Source organism: Oncorhynchus kisutch, linkage group LG17 (genome assembly GCF_002021735.2).
Source record: "Oncorhynchus kisutch isolate 150728-3 linkage group LG17, Okis_V2, whole genome shotgun sequence".
In the NCBI taxonomy this organism is placed as follows: domain Eukaryota; kingdom Metazoa; phylum Chordata; class Actinopteri; order Salmoniformes; family Salmonidae; genus Oncorhynchus; species Oncorhynchus kisutch.
The window spans coordinates 60,584,924-60,607,182 of NC_034190.2; the positions used below are offsets into that span (position 1 = coordinate 60,584,924).

The 22,259-nt window shown below is 40.0% G+C and overlaps 1 protein-coding gene across 1 annotated transcript in view; it reads left to right on the top strand.

Annotated features, from left to right (window-relative positions):
• pex14 (peroxisomal biogenesis factor 14) overlaps positions 1-22,259 on the top strand; it is a 98,685-nt gene that overhangs the window by 25,981 nt on the left and 50,445 nt on the right. The window contains exon 3 of the mRNA XM_020506400.2: positions 16,982-17,066. Coding sequence (XP_020361989.1) covers positions 16,982-17,066 — 85 coding nt within the window. The remainder of the gene's footprint in view (positions 1-16,981; positions 17,067-22,259) is intronic.

Sequence of the window (22,259 nt, forward strand, 5' to 3'; positions counted from 1 at the left end):
CTGCGTGAATCAGGCCTTCATGGTCGAATTGCTGCAAAGAAACCACTACTAAAGGACACCAATAATAAGAAGAGACTTGCTTGGTCCAAGAAACACGAGCAATGGACATTAGAGCAGTGGAAATCTGGCTCCAACTGCCGTGTGTCTTTTGTGAGACGCAGAGTAGGTGAACGGATGATCTCTGCATGTGTTGTTACCACCGTGAATCATGGAGGTGTGAGGGTGCTTTGCTGGTGACACTCAGCGATTTAATTTTTATTTTTAAGAATTCAAGGCACACTTAACCAGCATGGCTACCACAACATTCTGCAGCAATACGACATTACACCTGATTTGCGCTTACTTGGACTGTCATTTGTTTTTCAATAGGACAATGACCCAACACACCTCCAGGCTGTGTAAGGGCTATCTGACTTAGAAAGAGATTGATTGAGTGCTGCATCAGATCTGGCCTCCACAATCACCCGACCTCAACACAATTGAGATGGTTTGGGATGAGTTGGACCGCGGAGTGAAGGAAAAGCAGCAACAAATGCTCAGCGTATGTGGGGAACTCCTTCAAGATTGTTGGAAAAGCATTCAAGGTGAAGCTGGTTGAGAGTATACCAAGAGTTGGCAAAGCTGTCATCAAGGCAACAGGTGGCGACTTTGAAGATTCGCAAATCTAAAATATATTTAACACCTTTTTGGTAACTAGATAATCCCATATGTGTTATTTCATAGTTTTGATGTCTTCACTTATTCTACAATGTAGAAAAAGAAGAAGAAAAAAAAGGAAACCCCTTGAATGAGTAGGCGTGTCCAAACTTTGACTGGTACTGTAAGTATTCATATCCCTTTGCTATGACACTCCAACTTGAGCTCAGGTGCATCCAATTTCATTTGATCATCCTTGATGTCACTACAACTTGGAGTCCACTAGGGTTGGGCGGTATCCAGATGTTCATACCGTTTCTGGACTATACCAGGGTATACCAAATGTGCACACAATGGGTGCTATAAAAATAATGATTTTAATCATAATTTTTTACTTACAAAACAATTTGGGACAGGGATCAACAGGGATCTCGATCCAGGAGGGATTGAATGTCTAGTCTGGGTACCAGTCTTTTTAGCTAACATTCCACTCCTTGCCAGTCCATTGTCATTGCCAAACGGCCAGTCTCTTTGGTAACCTCAATGTTTAATATGCAGCTGGATTTACGGTGGAGTTGCTCATTGGAAATAACATTAACATTTGACAACATGTAGAGCCTCATAGAATTATAATTATGACAAAGTCAAAAACAAACATTTAGCTGTTAGGCAAGTTGTATTTCGAGGCTTAAAATCAAAGCAAATAGATTTTGTGGTTGGAATTGCAGTATGTATTTAGACGTGAGCTAGCAAATTTTGACAGACTAGTTTCATCTGGACAAACAAAAAATGGATTGCTTAGCAACCAGATACCAACGTGTTCTGTGAAGGAAAAGTGATAACATTCCAATATTTGGATAATTGTTGGAGGATAGCTGTGAGGGTTATCGAATCCTCTATTCTCCTCAAGCTCATTAATGATAGAATGTTCATATTTGAAAATGGTAGATATGCCAGTCTCTTTGGCAATGACAATGAGTGGCAAGGAGAGAAATGTTAGCTTAAGAGACTGGTACTCAGGCTAGACTGTCTCTGCTGCAACCAAGAAGTTTGATCTTGACTTCTGGCCTCTTAGCTAGCAAGTTAGCAAAGCTGGATTCCTGAGCTGTGGATGTATTTTTATTTAACATGTCTTAGATTTCTTATAGTTATACTTAACGTCTAGTTAGTTATAAGCAGTTGCGTAGCACGCACCCCTGCAGCCCCCTGTAAATCCTTGATGACTATTCATCGACCTGGCCAAGGCTTTCGACTCTGTCAATCACAACATTCTTATTGGCAGACTCGACAGCCTTGGTTTCTCAAATGATTGCCTCGCCTGGTTTACCAACTACTTCTCTGATCGATTTGACACACTGAACTCTGAGGGCCTGTTGTCTGGACCTCTGACAGTCTCTATGGTTGTGCCACAGGGTTAAATTCTCGGGCCGACTCTCTTTTCCGTATACATCAATGATGTTGCTCTTGCTGCTGGTGATTCTCTGATCCACCTCTACGCAGACGACACCATTCTGTATACTTCTGGCCCCTCCTTGGACACGGTGTTAACTAACCTCCAGACGAGCTTCAATGCCATACAACTCTCCTTCCATGGCCTCCAACTGCTCTTAAACGCAAGTAAAACTAAATGCATGCTTTTCAATCGATCGCTGCCCGCACCTGTTCGCCCGTCACTACTCTGGACGGCTCTGACTTAGAATACGTGGACAACTACAAATACCTGGGTGTCTGGTTAGACTGTAAACTCCTTCCAGACTCACATTAAGCATCTCCAATCCAAAATTAAATCTAGAATCGGCTTCCTATATCGCAACAAAGCATCCTTCACTCATGCTGCCAAACATACCCTCGTAAAACTGACCATCCTACCGATCCTCGACTTCGGTGATTTCATCTATAAAATAGCCTCCAACACTCTACTCAACAAACTGGATGCAGTATATCACAGTGCCATCCGTTTTGTCACCAAAGCCCCATACACTACCGACCATTGCGACCTGTACGCTCTTGTTGGTTGCCCTCGCTTCATACTTGTCGCCAAACCCACTGGCTACAGGTTATCTACAAGTCTCTGCTAGGTAAAGCCCCGCCTTATCTCAGCTCACTGGTCACCATAGCAGCACCCACTCATAGCACGCGCTCCAGCAGGTATATCTCACTGGTCACCCCCAAAGCCAATTCCTCCTTTGGTCGTCTTTCCTTCCAGTTCTCTGCTGCCCATGACTGGAACGAATTGCAAAAATCTCTGAAGCTGGAGACTCACATCTCCCTCACTAACTTTAAGCACCAGATGTCAGAGCATTTTACAGATCACTGCACCTGTACTTATCCTATCTGTAAACAGCCCATCGATCTATCTATCTATCTACCTACCTACATCCCCATACTGGTATTTATTTATTTTGCTCCTTTGCACCCCAGTATCTCTACTTGAACATTCATCTTCTGCCGATCTACCATTCCAGTGTTTATTTGCTATATTGTAATTAATTCGCCACCATGGCCTATTTATTTCCTTAACTTACCTCATTTGCACTCACTGTATATAGACTTTTTGTTTCATTTTGTTCTACTGTATTATTGACTGTATGTTTTGTTTATTCCATGTGTAACTCTGTGTTGTTGTATGTGTCGAATTGCTACGCTTTATCTTGGCCAGGTCGCAGTTGCAAATGAGAACTTGTTCTCAACTAGCCTACCTGGTTAAATAAAGGTGAAATAAATTAAATGAGAACCTGCTTCAGAGTGCAAACGACCTTAGACTGGGACCAAGATTTACATTCCAACAGGACATTGACCCCAAGCACACAGCCAATGCAACGCTGGAATGGCTTCAGAACAAGAATGTGAAAGTCCTTGAGTGGCCCAGCCAAAGACCAGACTGGAATCCATTGAAAATCTATGGAAAGACTTGAAGATTTCCATTCACCGCAAATCCCCATTTAACTTTACAGAGCTTGAAAAAATGTGCGAAGCTGATACAGACATACCCAAGACGACTCAAAACTATAATTGCTGGCAAAGGAGCTTTTACAAAATATTGACTCGCGGGTGTGAATACTTAAGTAAATCAGATTTCTGTATTTCCTTTTCATTTTACTTTTGCCATAATGGGTTATTGTGTGTGTAAAATATATTTAATCAATTATTTTGAATTCAAGCTGTAACATAACAAAATGTGTAATGAGTGAAGGGGTATGAATACTTTCTGAACGCGCTGTACAGTATGTCAGATACTCCAGTGAGTGTAATTTGTTCAATATTAGGAGTAGAAATCATTAGAAAGGAAATATTATCCTCTTTTCTACTGAAGGTATGCATTTCAAAGTTAGGGTGCTGCGGATCCCAGGTTGATTACCACTGTTGTACAGTGTACATGTATTCCTGTGAGCACTTTACATTTTTAAAATGGAAATTATTATTGTGGTAACACATTCAGTTTACTGTATTCTTTTAAATTATTTCTATTTGCGTTTATGTGTCTTTGTTTCCGGTAATGCTCATAAAAGACAAGTGGAGCTGCTTGTCACAAAATGTCATCATTGACTGTAAGAGTAAAAAAAAAAATAAAGCTTCAAATTACAGGAAAGAGGCACTGCATTAAAGAACAAAGGAGATCGATGGCAGTACATTACATTTTATGCGATTGAGAAAAAAAATCAACTAATTAAAATTGATCACTCCTGCTTTGTAAAAGTGTTTCTGAATTAAATTATTGTATGAAAACATTTTGACCAATAGAGAAGCCAAGGAAGTATCCATTACTGGATTGCTGCTGAGAAGGGGCTTGAATGTTTGTGGTGGCTGAGTAGTTTTGTTGTGCTACACCGCTGCTGCTTTCTCCAGCTAAAGTGCCACAGTTTAATCTCTGATGACCCTTATCTGTCAGAGCGGCCCCAGCCTTCTTGTTTAGGCCTTTTACCTGAATTAAAATAAATTTGTGGGATATATATGCCGGCCTTTTGGCCAAAGTGAGTGAAAGTGAAGTGTCACTGATAGGGGTAGTGGTCTTTAGTCATGGGGGCGGCACCAGACCCAGCCCCTACCACTATGTGGATGTATTTATCCAAGCAGTCATATGTTTGTGTTTTGGTGAGGCTAACACGACCCTATGCAGCCATTGGAAAAAAAATAACATTAATATGAAGTTAATACTTCATGAGGGATGTTTTATTTGAATACTGTAGTTTTTGTTTACTCAAGGAACTGTAGATTTTAGATGGATGTTTTTTTTTATGGGTTATAGCCTGTAAACCTTATATAGTAGACACCCGATTTTGTTTTGAATGTGTAACTTAACCGGATCATCAAAATGTTGATTGTTTATCAATATTTCTCATCAAACTTACATTGAATCATTCACCTCCTAAAAATTGTGTATGTGAACTGTAACTGACAAAGAGAGAACTTCAGACACTTTGTCCTAAGTTTCAATGTAATGATCCTAACATCATGAAATGCCATGTATTAGGCTAGCACGTCTTCAACCTGCTGAAACACGTCCCTTAATAGATACAGTTGAAGTCGTAAGTTTACATACACTTAGGTTGGAGTCATTAACTCGTTTTTTTCACCACTCCACAAATTTCTTGTTCACAAACTATAGTTTTGGCAAGTCAGTTAAGACATCTACTTTGTGCATGACACAAGTAATTTTTACAACAATTGTTTACAGACAGATTATTTCACTTATAATTCACTGTATCACAATTCCAGTGGGTCAGAAGTTAACATACACTAAATTGACTGTGCCTTTTAAACAGCTTGTAAAATTCCAGAAAATGATGTCATGGCTGTAGAAGCTTCTGATAGGCTAATTGACATCATTTGAGTCAATTGGAGGTGTATCTGTGGATGTATTTCAAGGCTTACCTTCAAACTCAGTGCCTCTTTGCTTGACATCATGGGAACATCAAAAGAAATCATCCAAGACCTCAGAAAAACAATTGTTGACCTCCACAAGTCTGGCTCATCATTGGGAGCAATTTCCAAACGCCTGAAGGTACCACGTTCATCTGTACAAAATAGTATGCAAGTATAAACGCCATGGGACCATGCAGCCGTCATACCACTCAGGAAGGAGACGCGTCCTGTCTCCTAGAGATGAACGTACTTTGGTGCAAATCAATCCCAGAACAACAGCAAAGGACCTTGTGAAGATGCTAGAGGAAACGGGTACAGAAGTATCTATATCCACAGTAAAACGAGTCCTATATCGTCATAACCTGAAAGGCCGCTCAGCAAGGAAGAAGGCACCGCTCCAAAACCGCCATAAAAAAAAAGCCAGACTACGGTTTGCAACTGCACATGGGGACAAAGATCGTACTTTTTGGAGAAATGTAGTCTGGTCTGATGAAACAAAAGTAGAACTGTTTGGCCAAAATGCCCAAAGTTATGTTTGGAGGAAAAAGGGGGAGGCTTGCAAGCCGAAGAACACCATCCCAAACCTGAAGCACGGGGGTGGCAGCATCATGTTGTTGGGGTGCTTTGCTGCAGGAGGGACTTGTGCACTTCAGAAAATAGATGGCCAGGATGTAAAATTATATGGATATATATTGAAGCAACATCTCAAGATATCCGTCAGGAAGTTAAAGCTTGGTCGCAAATGGGTCTTCCAAATGGACAATGACACCAAACATACTTCCAAAATTGTGGCAAAATGGCTTAAGCACAACAAAGTCAAGGTATTTGAGTGGCCATCACAAAGACCTGACCTCAATACTATAGAAAATGTGTGGGCAGAACTGGAAAGGCCTACAAACCTGACTCAATTACACCAGCTCTGTCAGGAGGAATGGGCCAAAATTCACCCAACTTATTGTGGGAAGCTTGTGAAACATTTGACCCAAGTTAAACAATTTAAAGGCAATGCTACCAAATACTAATTGAGTGCATGTAAACTTCTGACCCACTGCGAAAGTGATGAAAGAAACTAAAGCATAATCATTCTCTCTCCTATTATTCTGACATTTCACCTTCTTAAAACAAAGTGATGATCCTAATTGACCCAAGACAGGGAATTTTTACTATGATTAAATGTCAGGAATTGTGAAAAACCGAGTTTAAATGTATTTGGCTAAGGTGTATGTAAACTTCTATCTTCAACTAGATATATCCCTGTTCTTTTTTCGTAAGGAAATATGTCTATGAATGGGATGGGGGTGTTTACACATTTCATAAAAAAATGTGATTTCTAGAATAAGATTCCACAGGCCTGATTATAATCTGTGCTGATCTAAAAGCTTTATTTTGTGAGGGACAGCTTGATTGAAGGGTCTAGATCTGGCCTCACAGGAGTTCCAGCCTGCAAAGTTCCATTGCATTGACCAATTCAACTGTTAGGCCTAGTTGTGACGAAGAACATCTGATAGGCAAATACTTATGAATGGAAAGTTTGGTCTGAATGTGCACTGGTCTCAAAAGAGTCTGATTTCCGTCCACCACCCCCCTTTAAAATTGCGTAATGTGATGTTGATGTCATGTTTGTAGCCTTGCCCATGGGGCTAAAGTTGTCACACATGCAGCCTGTCTGTTATTTTTAAACCTTTGCCAAACAAACGTCAATGAAGTTTTCCATGGCCCTTTTTATGCATTGAAACGTTCACGCTGACCTTTTTTAATTTCAGAAGTTAAGATTATTCAATAAAGATGAACCACATTTGGAAAATTCTATATCTTGGAAAACCAACCCCACCATACCTCTTGAGCATTTTAACAGATGTAAAACGGGAACTATATTATACTTTTGTCATTAGCAGGGGAGCATGTTACATATTTAAACAAGTTGGTCGTTACCCCTTTTTCAGTTTTGATTCATACAGTGCATTCGGAATGTATTCAGACCTCTTGACTTTTTCCACATTTTGTCACGTTACAGCCTTATTCTGAAATGATGAGAAAAACAACATTTAATCCAGTCTACACACAATACCCCATAATGACAATGCAAAAATGGGTTTTTGGAAGTGTTATTTAAAATAAAAAAGTAATACATTTGCAATCACATTTACATAAGTATTCAGACCCTGTACTCAGTACTTTGTTGAAGCACCTTTGGCAGCCATTACAGCCTTGAGTCTTCTTGGGTATGATGACGCTACAAGCTTGGTACACCTGTATTTGGGGAGTTTCTCCCATTCTTCTCTGCAGATCCTCTGAAGCTCTGTCAGGTTGGATGGGGAGTGTCGCTGCACAGCTATTTTTAGGTATCTCCAGAGATGTTCGATCCGGTTTAAGTCTGGGATCTGGCTGGGCCACTCAAGGACATTCAGAGACTTGTCCTGAAGCCATTCCTGTGTTGTCTTGGCTGTGTGCTTATGGTCGTTGTCCTGTTGGAAGGTCAACCTTCGCCCCAGTCTGAGGTCCTGATCTATCTGGAGCAGGTTTTCATCAAGGGTCTCTCTGTACTTTGCTCTGTTCATCTTTTCCTCGATCCTGACTAGTCTCCCAGTCCCTGCCGCTGAAAAACATCCCCACAGCATGATGCTGCCACCACCATGCTTCACCGTAGGGATGGTGTCAGGTTTCCTCCAGACATGATGCCTGGCATTCAGGCCAAAGAGTTCAGTCTTGGTTTCATCAGACCAGAGAATCTTGTTTCTCATGGTGAGTCTTTAGGTGCCTTTTGGCATCTCCAAGTGGGCTGTCATGTGCCGTTTACTGAGGGGTGGCTTCTGTCTGGCCATTCTACCATAAAGGCCTGTTCAGTCGAGCTGTCAGATTGACCATCGGGTTCTTGGTCACCTCCTTGACCAAGGCCCTTCTCCCCCGATTGCTCAGTTTGGCCAGGCGGCCAGCTCTAGGAAGAGCCTTGGTGGTTCCAAACTTCTTCCATTTTAAAAAATGATGGAGGCCACTGTTCTTGGGGACATTCAATGCTGCAGAAATGTGTTGGTACCTTTCCCCAGATCTGTGCCTCAACACAATCCTGTCTAGGAGCTCTACGAACAATTCCTTTGACCTCATGGCTTGGTTTTAGCTCTGACATGGACTCTAAACTGTGGGATCTTTTATATAGATAGATATGTGCCTTTCCCAATCATGTCCAATCAATTGAATTTATCCACAGGTGGACTCCAATCAAGTTGTAGAAACATCTTAAGGATGATCAATGGAACCAGGATACACCTGAACTCAATTTTGCGTCTCATAGCTAAGGGTCTGAATACTTACTGTATGTAAATAAGGCATTTCTGTTTTTTGTTTTTAATATGGGTTAGGGTTATGAGGTAACAACAGGGAATAACGGGGAATGCCTCAACAATCCAAAACAGTCAAACAAGCTGACACCGAACAGTTAAACCACAGTTTAACGCAGAACATGAAATCAAAGGTCCAATTTCAAAGATCCCGGTATTGCCATTGCCTGACCATTCGGATGTTTAAACTTTGGAAGAGCTGCTGTTGTAGATAATGTTGACTTTGTGTGGCGCCGGCATTAATATCCACATAGATGGTTCTGTTTCGTCACACTCTTCCATGTCTCCCAGGGTCACTGATTTCACACAGCTGCTCCCATGAGGCTCTGCTTCCTTAGCTAAAGGTCACATTAGGCGGGAAAGATGTAACAATTAGAAGGGCATTTAAAGATGTAGTTATAAAATGGAGTTAAAGCACTGTTGGGTATATCAACCAGTTAAGAGAGAAAAGGAAATACTTTAATTGTATTAAACCTCATTCCTTTTAGCAGGGTTCTGGTAACACAAAGCAATTGGGTTAAGCATTTAAGACAACCATCCATGTTAGTGAATCGCCCCTGAAAGCATATAGCCTAATTAATATAAGCTTAATTTTTCTCCCTCTCCTTCTTTCTCTTTTTTCAGTCCTGAAAACTATTGTTTGGGGGAAATTTGAGACCAGCCTAACACAATTTTGTCCATGTCTATTAGCCTATTATAGTATCAGGGGTGCTTCTCCACAAATGTACAGGCCAATTTGAAATGAATTGATTCGCACTGAGACTGAATCCTATACTTGCTAATGATTTCATTTTAGCCCTCCATTGTTGCTCCCCTGGCCGCTAGTTGTTCTGTCCTTCTCATAGTGTTCATTATTGCAGATAAATGTACACATACCTTTTTTGTAGAATATATGACTTGGCTCAGAATTTAATGTGAGCAAGTTAACTTCTAATGAATGAAACATTTTATGAATTGATTTTCACTTAATGAAATGCTTCTTACATCTTGTTTATTTACCCCATGACTTGAGCAGATTTTATGCGGTTTAGACCTTGGCAGCTATGCTAAACCTCCACTATTTGGAGAAAAAAAAGCTCTGAAAAGTACGACTAGTGTTTTAGTGTAACTCAATTTGGTGCTGGTGTTGTTAGATGTTGAGCGTTTTGGGACCAGTTCCTACTGACATTTTGGTGTACAAAGGAGCTGACTTGAAGTGTCAGGTTTCGGACCCAACATTTGCATAGTGAGTGACATGTCAAATTTTTGCTCCTATCCAGACAAATAATAAATGTTCTCTTTCTCCACCCAGCTGTTGTGGTTTCATCTCGCTGTGATGTTCTCAGCTGGATTTAGAGCTCTCAAAAAAATATTAAATAATTTCATAGAATTGAAACAAGACCACTTTCTCTTCCTCACAGACTGACAAAATCTGTTCATGTTTAAAGCTGAAGTTATAACTAGTCTGCACACATTTGAACTGTGTCTCTGTGCCACTTAGTTGACGTTAAGGAGAAAGAACATTTGTCACTTATTTGAATAGTGCCAATGATGTAGTCACTAAGTATGATCATATTTATTTGATTGTTACTATATTTAGAAAGCATTTCAGTCATTTCAAGCCCTATTGCCCTACTTTTGTTGAATATGAAAAAATATATGCTTTTTCATATTTTTATAGTATTTGACTATGTACTTGAGATTGTGTCCTCAAAAGTACACCTCAGCAATTTATTAAACATTTTTGCAAGAAAGGTGAGTTCCAGATCTTTCTAAGATTATGCAACATTACCAGTTATTGTTTATGGAAATCTCATGAAAAATGTAAGTAAATAGCTTGGGTGTGTCTACTTAGGCAGAAATCAGCAGATCCTCTCCTTGAAGTAGCCTAATTATATATACAGTACCAGTCAAAAGTTTAGACACACCTACTCATTCCAGGGTTTTTCTTTATTTTTACTATTTTTACATTATAGAATAATAGTGAAGACGTGTTGCAGCCATGCTATGTTGTCGTCTTAGGTGTTTCTTTATGTATTGTCTCTCTTGTCGTGATGTGTGTGTTGTCCTATACTTTTATATCATTTATTTTCTAACCCAGTCCCCATCCCCACAGGAGGCATTTTGCCTTTTGGTAGGCCACCATTGTAAATAATTTGTTATTATTTTATTGAATTTGTTCTTAGCTGATTTGCCTAGTTAAATAAAGGTTTAATAATAAAATAAATTCTAAACTATGAAAAATATCATATCACAGATTAAAATTATTGACTGTATTTGATGTTTTTGAATAATAAAAAGCCTAAGGTGCTTCAGCAAAGTACTGAGTAAAGGGTCTGAATAATTTATGTATTAACGTGGAAAAAGTCAAGGGGTCTGAATACTTTCCGAATGCACTGAATATTCTAAGTGATTTCAATTGGTCTCTCTCCATTTTGATTGTTTTATACTGTTCAATTAAACTTCAACCCAAAATATCTTTCTGCATTTTCATACATTTCTGCATTTCCTGCTCTCATTTAAGATAATTTCCCACACTGCAACATAGGGCTGCATGATATGGGCAAAAAACCTAAGCCTTATTTTTAACCAAATGTTGCAATTGCGATTTGACTTGAGATTTAGATCAAAACCCTTGAGTGAACGGTTGGAATCATGGAAAAATAATGATTATTCTAATTCTATAGTTGAAAATATACTTTTGGCCATGTAGTGTATGTGGACACCCCTTAAAATTAGTGGATTTGGCTATTTCAGCCACACCCGTTGCTGACATATGTATAAAATCGAGGCCACAGCTATGCAATCTCCATAGACAAACATTGGCAGTAGAATGGCCCGTACTGAAGAGCTCAGTGACTTCCAACGTGACACCGCCATAGGAGCCCACCTTTCCAACAAGTCAGTTTACCAAATTTCTGCACTGCTAGAGCTGGCCCGGTCAACTATAAGTGCTGTTATTGTGAAGTGGAACCCCCTAGGAGCAACAGCGGCTCAGCCGCGAAGTGGTAGGCAACACAAGCTCACAGAATGGGACCGCTGAGTGCTGAAGTGAATAGCTTGTAAAAAATCTTCTGTCCTCAGTTGCAACAGTCACTAGTGAGTTCCAAACTGCCTCTGGAAGCAACGTCAGCACAGTAACTATTCACTTGGGGCCTTCATGAAATGTGTTTCCATGGCCGAGCAGCCGCACACAAGCTTAAGGTCACCATGCACAATGCGCAATGGAGTGGTGTATTCCTCGCCGCCATTGGACTCTGGAGTGATGAATCACGCTTCACCATCTGGCAGTCTGACAGACTTATCTGGGTTTGGCGGATGCCAGGAGAATGCTACTTGCTCCAATGCATAATGCCAACTGTAAAGTTTGGTGGAGGAAGTATAATAGTCTGGGGCTGTTTTTCATAGTTCGGGCTAGGCCCCTTAGTTCCAGTGAAGGGAAATCTTAACGCTACAGCATACAATGACATTCTAGACGATTCTGTGCTTCCAACTTTGTGGCAACAGTTTGGGGAAGACCCTTTCCTGTTTCAGCAATGCCCTGTGCACAGAACGAGGGCCATACAGAAAGGGTTTGTCAAGACGGGTGTGGAAGAACTTGACTGGCCTGCACAGAGCCCTGCCCTCAACCCCATCAAACACCTTTGGGATGAATTGGAACACCGACTGCGAGCCAGGCCTAATCGCCCAACATCAGTGCCCGACCTCACTAATGCTCTGGTGGCTGAATGGAAGCAAGTCACCACAGCAATGTTTCAACATATAGTGGAAAGCCTTCCCAGAAGAGTGGAGGCTGTTATAGCAGAAAAAGGGGGACCAACTTCATATTAATTCCCATGATTTTGAAATGGCATGTTGGTCACAATGACTAAAAATGCCAGGTAGGAGTTAATGTGACAGGGTAGGAACCAAAGTGTTTGTCAGCGTTTCCTAGGGGACCTTATATTCTTTGGCTACATTAAATGTTTTCTCTTATCTACTTCATGTAGCTAACATATCCATGCTTTGCTTATTCTTCTTTGATTTAGAAGATACTGTTACACAGACAACATGCTGATTTAGTTCTACACCCTCATTGGTATCAGGCTGTATAGCTAGCTACGTTTACTCTGACCAGCTAACTAGCGATTATCATTAGCGGCTAAGAAGCAAGTGTAAACCGCATTATAGTCATCAACATTGTTGCATGTGCTGCATTGACCATGCAGACTGAACGCAAGTGTCTTGTGGTCAAGTAACAACAAATGCGCTCCTTGAGTGACGGGCTAGGTCTGTGTGGAAAGCAGCATGGAGAGAGGGAGCCGAGAGCGATGACTCAAGTAGTGTAGTAAACTATAAAAATGTAAGTGACACACGGCGTATCACATTTAACAAACCAAACATTCAAATACTGTTATTGAAGATAAAGTAAAAACCCAAACCGGTCCATGCATCAACACCAGTATATGGTATACAGCCCAGCCCTAGAGGCTCTTTTCATCCATATCGGGTGAACTGTTTATAAATTACAGCATTTTTTTGTACATAGTCCCCCCATTTTTGTGGGACTAAAAGAATTGGGACAAATTCACTTAGCACGCAATAATTACATCAAGATTGTGACTTTACAAACTTGTTGGATGCATTGGGACATTTTTGTTTTGGTTGTGTTTCAGATTATTTTGTGCCCATTGAATGAAAGGGAGAGGGGGATACCTAGTCAGTTGTTGGCCCAACGCTCTAACCACTAGGCTACCTGCCCAATAAAAATTCATGTTAAATAATGTGTTGTGTAATTTTGGATTCACTTTTATTGTAAATAAAGAGTTTACACCTGTTCTTTACGAAGCATGTGACAAATAAAATGTTATTTGATACGATGGTCCTTTAACATTAGCTAGTTACAGTAGCGCTCAGTGACAATGTTGGGTATTTCTTTTTTTTTACCTGGTAAGTTGACTAGGAACACATTCTCATTTACAGCAACGATCTGTGGAATTGTTGCTATCGAAGTTCACATTATTGGTGGTCTTACTTTGATAATGAAATAATTCAGCACCTCCCTCACTTTGCATCTGTGCCTTCATGGGTATGATATAGCTTTAGTATAGACTACCATCAGTTTGGAAACAATCTGTTCCTGTTCATTCTATATGACAATTCTTACTCAGTCTTCACACACTTCCACCTCTACTTTTGTAACATTGATCACTTAAGTTGTCTGTGTTAAGTCTTTTACACTTCTCAGCTTTTGTAAGAGTGCTTTTTCTCTTGGAAAACTAAAAAGTGAAATGAAAACTCTTGAAACCCCACTTGACCTCTAAATATAGTCACTCAGGAAATCCTATTTTTCAATATGGCCGTTGTATGGCAGCATTTCTAAGCAACGCATCCCTTTAAAAAATATATTTTATTGTTTCATATATTCATACAGTTAAACATCAAAAAACCACCAACAAAAAGGAAATGATTAAATAAAAACAGTGCCCTCCCAGCCAGTTAGTCAGTATTTTCCAAGTGTTTTATTTTTCAAAAATGTAACTAATAATGGTGCATTGGTAAATTTTCATAGGTTTATACCAATATTTTACTTCAATGCTGTTACTAGTGTGAGAGAAAAAAACATTCTACTGGTTAGTTCAAACATAATTAGGTTTGCTAGACATTTTTCAAAATGTTAAAGTAAAGATTCAAGGTAAAAAAAAAAAGGTGCCAATTCAAACTCAATAATGATGCTGTAATCTTGTCCGCTCATCAACTTCACTCTCTTAAAGCACATTGGTTAGTGTTCATCTCTTCCTATGATTGAGTTTTCGCCTCTTTTTCGGCTGTACCTGACACTTTATTGGTTATCTCATTTGTAAAGATTATTGGTCAGTACATGGAGCACTTTGGTGCATTAGCAATTTTAGCTTTACAAGAAGCATTAGAAAATGATTGTTCAACTAACCAAAAGGTATTTACCGGTATTCGGAAAAGCCAGACACACCCACCATTTTAATTTCAATTGATATTTATCCTGCCAAACCAAATGTGCCTTGTACTAACATACAGCCCACCCCTTAAAAGCCCAATTATGTGCTACCGTACACTATAGCAGGGATGATCTATAAGTCAATAACAAGACAAGACTGAAATCTGTGCAATGTGGTTATAATTGATTGAGATGTCTGGGTGGAACTTGTGCAAACCAGCTATGTCATCTGCTAAGAACAGCACTTTTACCCTCCCTGAAGATACACTGCAACCATTTTACTAAAATTGACATTTTGACTTATTAGTTTTTAGATTTTTTTTGATGTTGTGTTTTTTTTTATTATGTCGACACATACTGTAGATTACAACATTCTTGTTTTAACATAGATGACAAGATACTTGTCAATTGTACAATATTTATAGTTTAAGGAAATAATGTAAACAAATGTAGCGTATTCTTCCACATTTAGGTTATTTTCCTCTCACGTCTCAATCTTTCAGTCACTACAATTAATGCGGTTCTATAGCCTCCGTTTATTAGCAATGTGTTATCCATTCTTTTCTAGTTTTCATTCATTACCTATTGTCCTGGATTAATTTAGCTGCACATTTTTATGGCCTTTTCACTCACTGAATCAGTAAATGATCTTTCAGAATCCTAAAAGCCAGAATATTTCCATCTTGTTATCAAACAGATATATGTTCTCCTCAAACATCAGTCGGTGGTTCACCATGCAAATGGTTTAATCTGCTTGTCACAATGAAGGTTCCGGGCGACTGACTTTAATAAGCCCTCAGCATATAGAGATCCAGGAATTTCCACACCCCTTGTGCAACCCTTGTGTACATCAAAGGTCATGCTAATGTTATGGTGAATAAATGGATAATAAATATTTCTGAACGGTTTGTCTACTCCTTTGATAAAATGATACAACTTGGCCCCATTTTAAACTTAGTATTTTATAATAAGTCATGTTATGCCACTTTAGGAATAACTAAACAATAATGGTCATATTTTCAAAGATTTCTCAACCTCTCTGACATACAATACAGATGTCTAAAGCTGATAATAGATCACTATCATTTGAGTTTGGATGCATTTCACGTGGCAAAACTTAGATGTTGAGGAGTAGTATGTTTTCATCACACCCACACCACACTGTGTTTTGTCACAGAATATTATGGCTTTTTAGACTGCTTCCCTGCCATAGCTGCCCCTTTTTTAGATGAGTTTAAAAATGTAATTATTTTGGATTGAAACAGGTCTTTAGTATATGCAATGCATTACCCAAAATGAATTACCCACTGGCAGTGTGCTCAATCACTTTTTTTTCTTTCAACACTCCAAGAAAAGGAAGGGTAATCAAAACCTTTTAACCTATTAGAGGGATGACTTTTACAATTGAATCACAGGGGACCACAGGTGAGATAACAAGTCATCTAAGCCCTCCTTGCCAGTGTGTGTTTCCCCCGTTCTCCATGTTATTTAATGTTTATCTGTTTTAAGAGGCACCACTTCAAGGCGCCCACTTCAAATGTATGTTTTAATAGCATTTAAGGATGGTTTTTTTTCTCTAATTCTTGGAAAAGCAAACTGGAGTGGGGGAAATTAAGGTGCATCTCGAAGGAAAACATAATAGAATTGATGAATGCCATGCACTTGAAACTACTGATGTTCTGATGCCATTTAACGTTCTAGTGCATTAACGTCTCGAGTCATTACAACATTTAGGCTTTAGTGATTTGATCATGGTGCGTTTTTAACTGAAAGAATTACAGAAGTTTTCAGCCAAGGATTCTTAAGTTATTAGATACAAATGATCACCTCTGCATTAAGTATAGATTTTCTTCCCCCACGCACTTAAGACTGGAAGTTTGTCTTGTAAGAGGATGATAGCGAATTATGCTCCGTACTCCATTTGTCCAGCACTCTTTGATGGGCTAATTTTATAACAGCTGATTTGGTCATTCTCTGGAATTATCTAGAAAGTGGTCAGGTGGTCTTAATACTCGATGCAGGGAAGTTTTCAGAAGTGACTTTCAAACAAATCAATTTATACCATGTCTGGGTTTTAACAAACCTAGGCTACCACTTCTGTCTAGACTGAGTGAGAATGTTTGTTTGCTGTTGTATACAGCCATAAGATGGATAATCTTTTTATTCTTGAAGTTGAAATCCAACCTTTTCTACATTCTTTCTTTGTTTTCCACAGATAGCCACAGCTGTGAAATTTTTACAGAACCATAAAGTGCGTCAAAGTCCACTGGAAACCAGAAAAGTTTTCCTGAAGAAAAAAGGTGAGCGACATTTGTGGCGCATTTTGTTTTTGATGTAAATACTAGTTAATTATTGTTGTAATACTGTATTGAAAATCCCCAGTAATGTCTCTCAAATTTGTTCAATACCATATGTAAATGCAAAAGCCTAATCAGTCCCAACAGGGCCTCTACAGTATATCCGTTTTATATGCATTGATGTTCACACAATCCATGTTGATGCTGAAGCCGGGAATCTGATGGACATTGGCCAGAGATGTTCATGCAATGTTCTTTTTTGGGGAGGTTGGTTGGCTTTTAGGGGTCAAAGGTCAAGGCCATAGCTCTTTGCCCTGGGCGTCGGATCGTGGTCGATTTTGCTGTGGAGTGCATGATTCAAGCTCTGTGGATAAATGACCCACCAGTCGGGACGCTTCTTTGGGCTCAGGAAAATTAATATTGACAAACCCTCCTGCACTTACACTGGAATTGCCAATGATATTACCTTTCAGCATTTTTAAGCCTTTTACTTAATTTAGCCGTTACCATAAATATGAGGTACGACATTAGAAGGTGGAATTAGGTAGGGAGAGGGAGTCTGTTTGACGGCTCATCAGTTTGTTAGTACAATACCTTATGATTATTAGATATGATCATATGTCTGTTTGTCTACTGTAAGTAATTTTATGCTCCCAGCGAACAGCATCAGTGAGTTGTCTTATCTCTCTTTTTAATATGCACTACCCCTAATCCATAGGTTACATTTTTGTATTTATTATGGATCCCCATTAGCTGCTGCCAAAGCAACAGCTACTCTTCCTGGGGTCCAGCAAAATTTAGGCAGTTTATACAATTTAAAAAATATTACAATACATTCACAGATTTCAAAACACACTGTGTGCCCTCAAGCCCCTACTCCACCACAACCTAATTCCTACAGTACTAAATCCATGTGTATGTATAGTGAGTATGATATTGTGTGTGTGTGTGTGTGTGTGTGTGTGTGTGTGTGTGTGTGTGTTTGTTTGTGTGTGTGTACAGTTGAAGTCGGAAGTCTCCATACAATTAGGTTGGAGTCATTCAAATTCATTTTTCAACCTCTCCACAAATGTCTTGATATCAAACTATAGTTTTGGCAAGTCGGTTAGGACATCTACTTTGCACATGACACAAGTAATTTTTCCAACAATTGTTTACTGACAGATTATTTCAATTATAATTCACTGCATCACAATTCCAGTGGGTCAGAAGTTTACACACACTAAGTTGACTGTGCCTTTAAACAGCTTGGAATATTCCAGAAAATGATGTCATGGCTTTAGAAGCATCTGATAGCCTAATTTATTTACTTATTTTATTTTATTTCACCTTTATTTAACCAGGTAGGCAAGTTGAGAACAAGTTCTCATTTACAATTGCGGCCTGGCCAAGATAAAGCAAAGCAGTTCGGCACATACAACGACACAGAGTTACACATGGAGGAAAACAAACATACAGTCAATAATACAGTATAAACAAGTCTATATACGATGTGAGCAAATGAGGTGAGATAAGGGAGGTAAAGGCAAAAAAAAGGCCATGGTGGCAAAGTAAATACAATATAGCAAGTAAAACACTGGAATGGTAGATTTGCAGTGGAAGAATGTGCAAAGTAGAAATAGAAATAATAGGGTGCAAAGGAGCAATATAAATAAATAAATAAAATAAATACAGTAGGGAAAGAGGTAGTTGTTTGGGCTAAATTATAGGTGGGCTATGTACAGGTGCAGTAATCTGTGAGCTGCTCTGACAGTTGGTGCTTAAAGCTAGTGAGGGAGATTAGTGCTTCCAGTTTCAGAGATTTTTGTAGTTCGTTCCAGTCATTGGCAGCAGAGAACTGGAAGGAGAGGTGGCCAAAGAAAGAATTGGTTTTGGGGGTGACCAGAGAGATATACCTGCTGGAGCGTGTGCTACAGGTGGGTGATGCTATGGTGACCAGCGAGCTGAGATAAGGGGGGACTTTACCTAGCAGGGTCTTGTAGATGACATGGAGCCCGTGGGTTTGCTGACGAGTATGAAGCGAGGGCCAGCCAACGAGAGCGTACAGGTCGCAATGGTGGGTAGTATATGGGGCTTTGGTGACAAAACGGATTGCACTGTGATAGACTGCATCCAATTTGTTGAGTAGGGTATTGGAGGCTATTTTGTAAATGACATTGTTAGGATGGTCAGTTTTACAAGGGTATGTTTGGCAGCATGAGTGAAGGATGCTTTGTTTTGCGAAATAGGAAGCCAATTCTAGATTTAACTTTGGATTGGAGATGTTTGATGTGGGTCTGGAAGGAGAGTTTACAGGCTAACCAGACACCTAGGTATTTGTAGTTGTCCACGTATTCGAAGTCAGAGCCGTCCAGAGTAGTGATGGTGGACAGGTGGGCAGGTGCAGGCAACGATTGGTTGAAGAGCATGCATTTAGTTTTACTTGTATTTAAGAGCAATTGGAGGCCACGGAAGGAGAGTTGTATGGCATTGAAGCTTGCCTGGAGGGTTGTTAACACAGTGTCCAAAGAAGGGCCAGAAGTATACAGAATGGTGTCGTCTGTGTAGAGGTGGATCAGAGACCCACCAGCAGCAAGAGCGACATCATTGATGTATACAGAGAAGAGAGTCGGTCCAAGAATTGAACCCCGTGGCACCCCCATAGAGACTGCCAGAGGTCCAGACAGCAGACCCTCCGATTTGACACACTGAACTCTATCAGAGAAGTAGTTGGTGAACTAGGCGAGGCAATCATTTGAGAAACCAAGGCTGTCGAGTCTGCCGATGAGGATGTGGTGATTGACAGAGTCGAAAGCCTTGGCCAGATCAATGAATACGGCTGCACAGTAATGTTTCTTATCGATGGCGGTTAAGATATTGTTTAGGACCTTGAGCGTGGCTGAGGTGCACCCATTACCAGCTCTGAAACCAGATTGCATAGCAGAGAAGGTATGGTGAGATTCTAAATGGTCGGTAATCTGTTTGTTGACTTGGCTTTCGAAGACCTTAGAAAGGCAGGGTAGGATAGATATAGGTCTGTAGCAGTTTGGGTCAAGAGTTTCCCCCCCCCCCCTTTGAAGAGGGGGATGACCGCAGCTGCTTTCCAATCTTTGGGAATCTCAGACGACACGAAAGAGAGGTTGAACAGGCTAGTTCATTAGAACGTGCGTTGAAGATGTCGTTCCCATAGCAACGATTAAAACATTCCCAAACCAGAAACCGTGGATTGATGGCAGCATTCGTGTGAAACTGAAAGCGCGAACCACTGCTTTTAATCAGGGCAAGTTGACCGGAAACATGACCGAATACAAACAGTGTAACTATTCCCTCCGCAAGGCAATCAAACAAGCTAAGTGTCAGTATAAAGACAAAGTAGAATCTCAACGGCTCAGACACAAGAGGTATGTGGCAGGGTCTACAGTCAATCACGGATTACAAAAAGAAAACCAGCCCCGTCACGGACCAGGATGTTTTGCTCCCAGGCAGACAAAATAACTTTTTTGCCCGCTTTGAGGGCAATACAGTGCCACTGACACGGCCCGCAACTAAAACATGCGGACTCTCCTTCACTGCAGCCGATGTGAGGAAAACATTTAAACGTGTCAACCCTCGCAAGGCTGGAGGCCCAGACGGCATCCCCAGCCGCGCCCTCAGAGCATGCGCAGACCAGCTGGCTGGTGTGTTTACGGACATATTCAATCAATCCCTATCCCAGTCTGTTGTTCCCACATGCTTCAAGAGGGCCACCATTGTTCCTGTTCCCAAGAAAGCTAAGTTTCCAAAACTGTTAAGATAAGGTCTATGATTATAACAGAACTCATATGGCAGGCAAAAACCTGAGAAAATTCCAACCAGGAAATGGGAAATCTGAGGTTTGTAGTTTTTCAAGTGATTGCCTATCCAATATACAGTGTCTATGGGGTCAGATTGCACTTCTTAAGGCTTCCACTAGATGTCAACAGTCGTTAGAACGTTGTTTCAGTCTTCTACTATGAAAGGGGAGCGAATAAGAGCTGTTTCAACCAGAGGTCTGGCTGAAAGCCTTTAGTTTAGTTTAGTCACGCGTGCGCCCGTGAGCGCAAGCTCTGTTCTCTTTCATTTCTAAAGACAAAGGAATTGTCCGGTTGGAATATTATTGAAGATTTATGATAAAAACATCGTTAAGATTGATTATATACATTGTTTGACATGTTTCTACAAACTGTAATGGAACTTTTTAGACTTTTTGTCTGGACTTTGTGCCCGCGCCTTGTGCATTTGGATTACTGGACTAAACACGCGAACAAAAAGGAGGTATTTGGACAAATTATGGACTTTATCGAACAAAACAAACATTTATTGTGGAACTGGGACTCCTGGGAGTGCATTCCGATGAAGATCATCAAAGGTAGGGAATATTTATAATGCTCTTTATGACTTTTGTTGACCCAACAACATCGCGGGTATCTGTATGCTGGCTGAGCGCTGTACTCAGATTATCGCATGGTGTGCTTTTGCTGTAAAGCTTTTTTGAAATCTGACACACCAGTTGTATTAAGGAGGAGTATATCTTTAATTCTATGCATAACACTTGTATCTTTCATCAACGTTTATAATGAGTATTCCTGTAAATTGATGTGGCTCTCTGCAAAATCACCGGATGTTTTGGAGGCAAAATATTACTGAAAATATCGCGTCAATGTAAACTGAGATTTCTGGATATAAATATGAACTTTATCGAACAAAACATACATGTATTGTGTAACATTAAGTCCTATGAGTGCCATCTGATGAAGATCATCAAAGGTTAGTGATTAATTTTTATCTCTTTCTGCTTTTTGTGACTCCTCTCTTTGGCTGAAAAATGGCTGTGTTTTTGGTGACTTGGCGCTGACCTAACATAATCGCATGGTATGCTTTCGTCGTAAAGCCTTTTTGAAATCAGACACTGTGGTTGGATTAACAACACGTTTATCATTAAAATGGTGTATAATACTTGTATGTTTGGGAATTTTAATTATGAGATTTCTGTTGTTTGAATTTGGCGCCCTGCACTTTCACTGGCTGTTGTCAAATCGATCCCGTTAACGGGATTTCAGCCATAAGACGTTTTTAAGGACAACGTAGTCAAGGTATTGGAGTGGCCATCACAAAGCCCTGACCTCAATCGTATAGAACATTTGTGGGCAGAACTGAAAAAGTGTGTGTGAGCAAGGAGGCCTACAAACCTGACTCAGT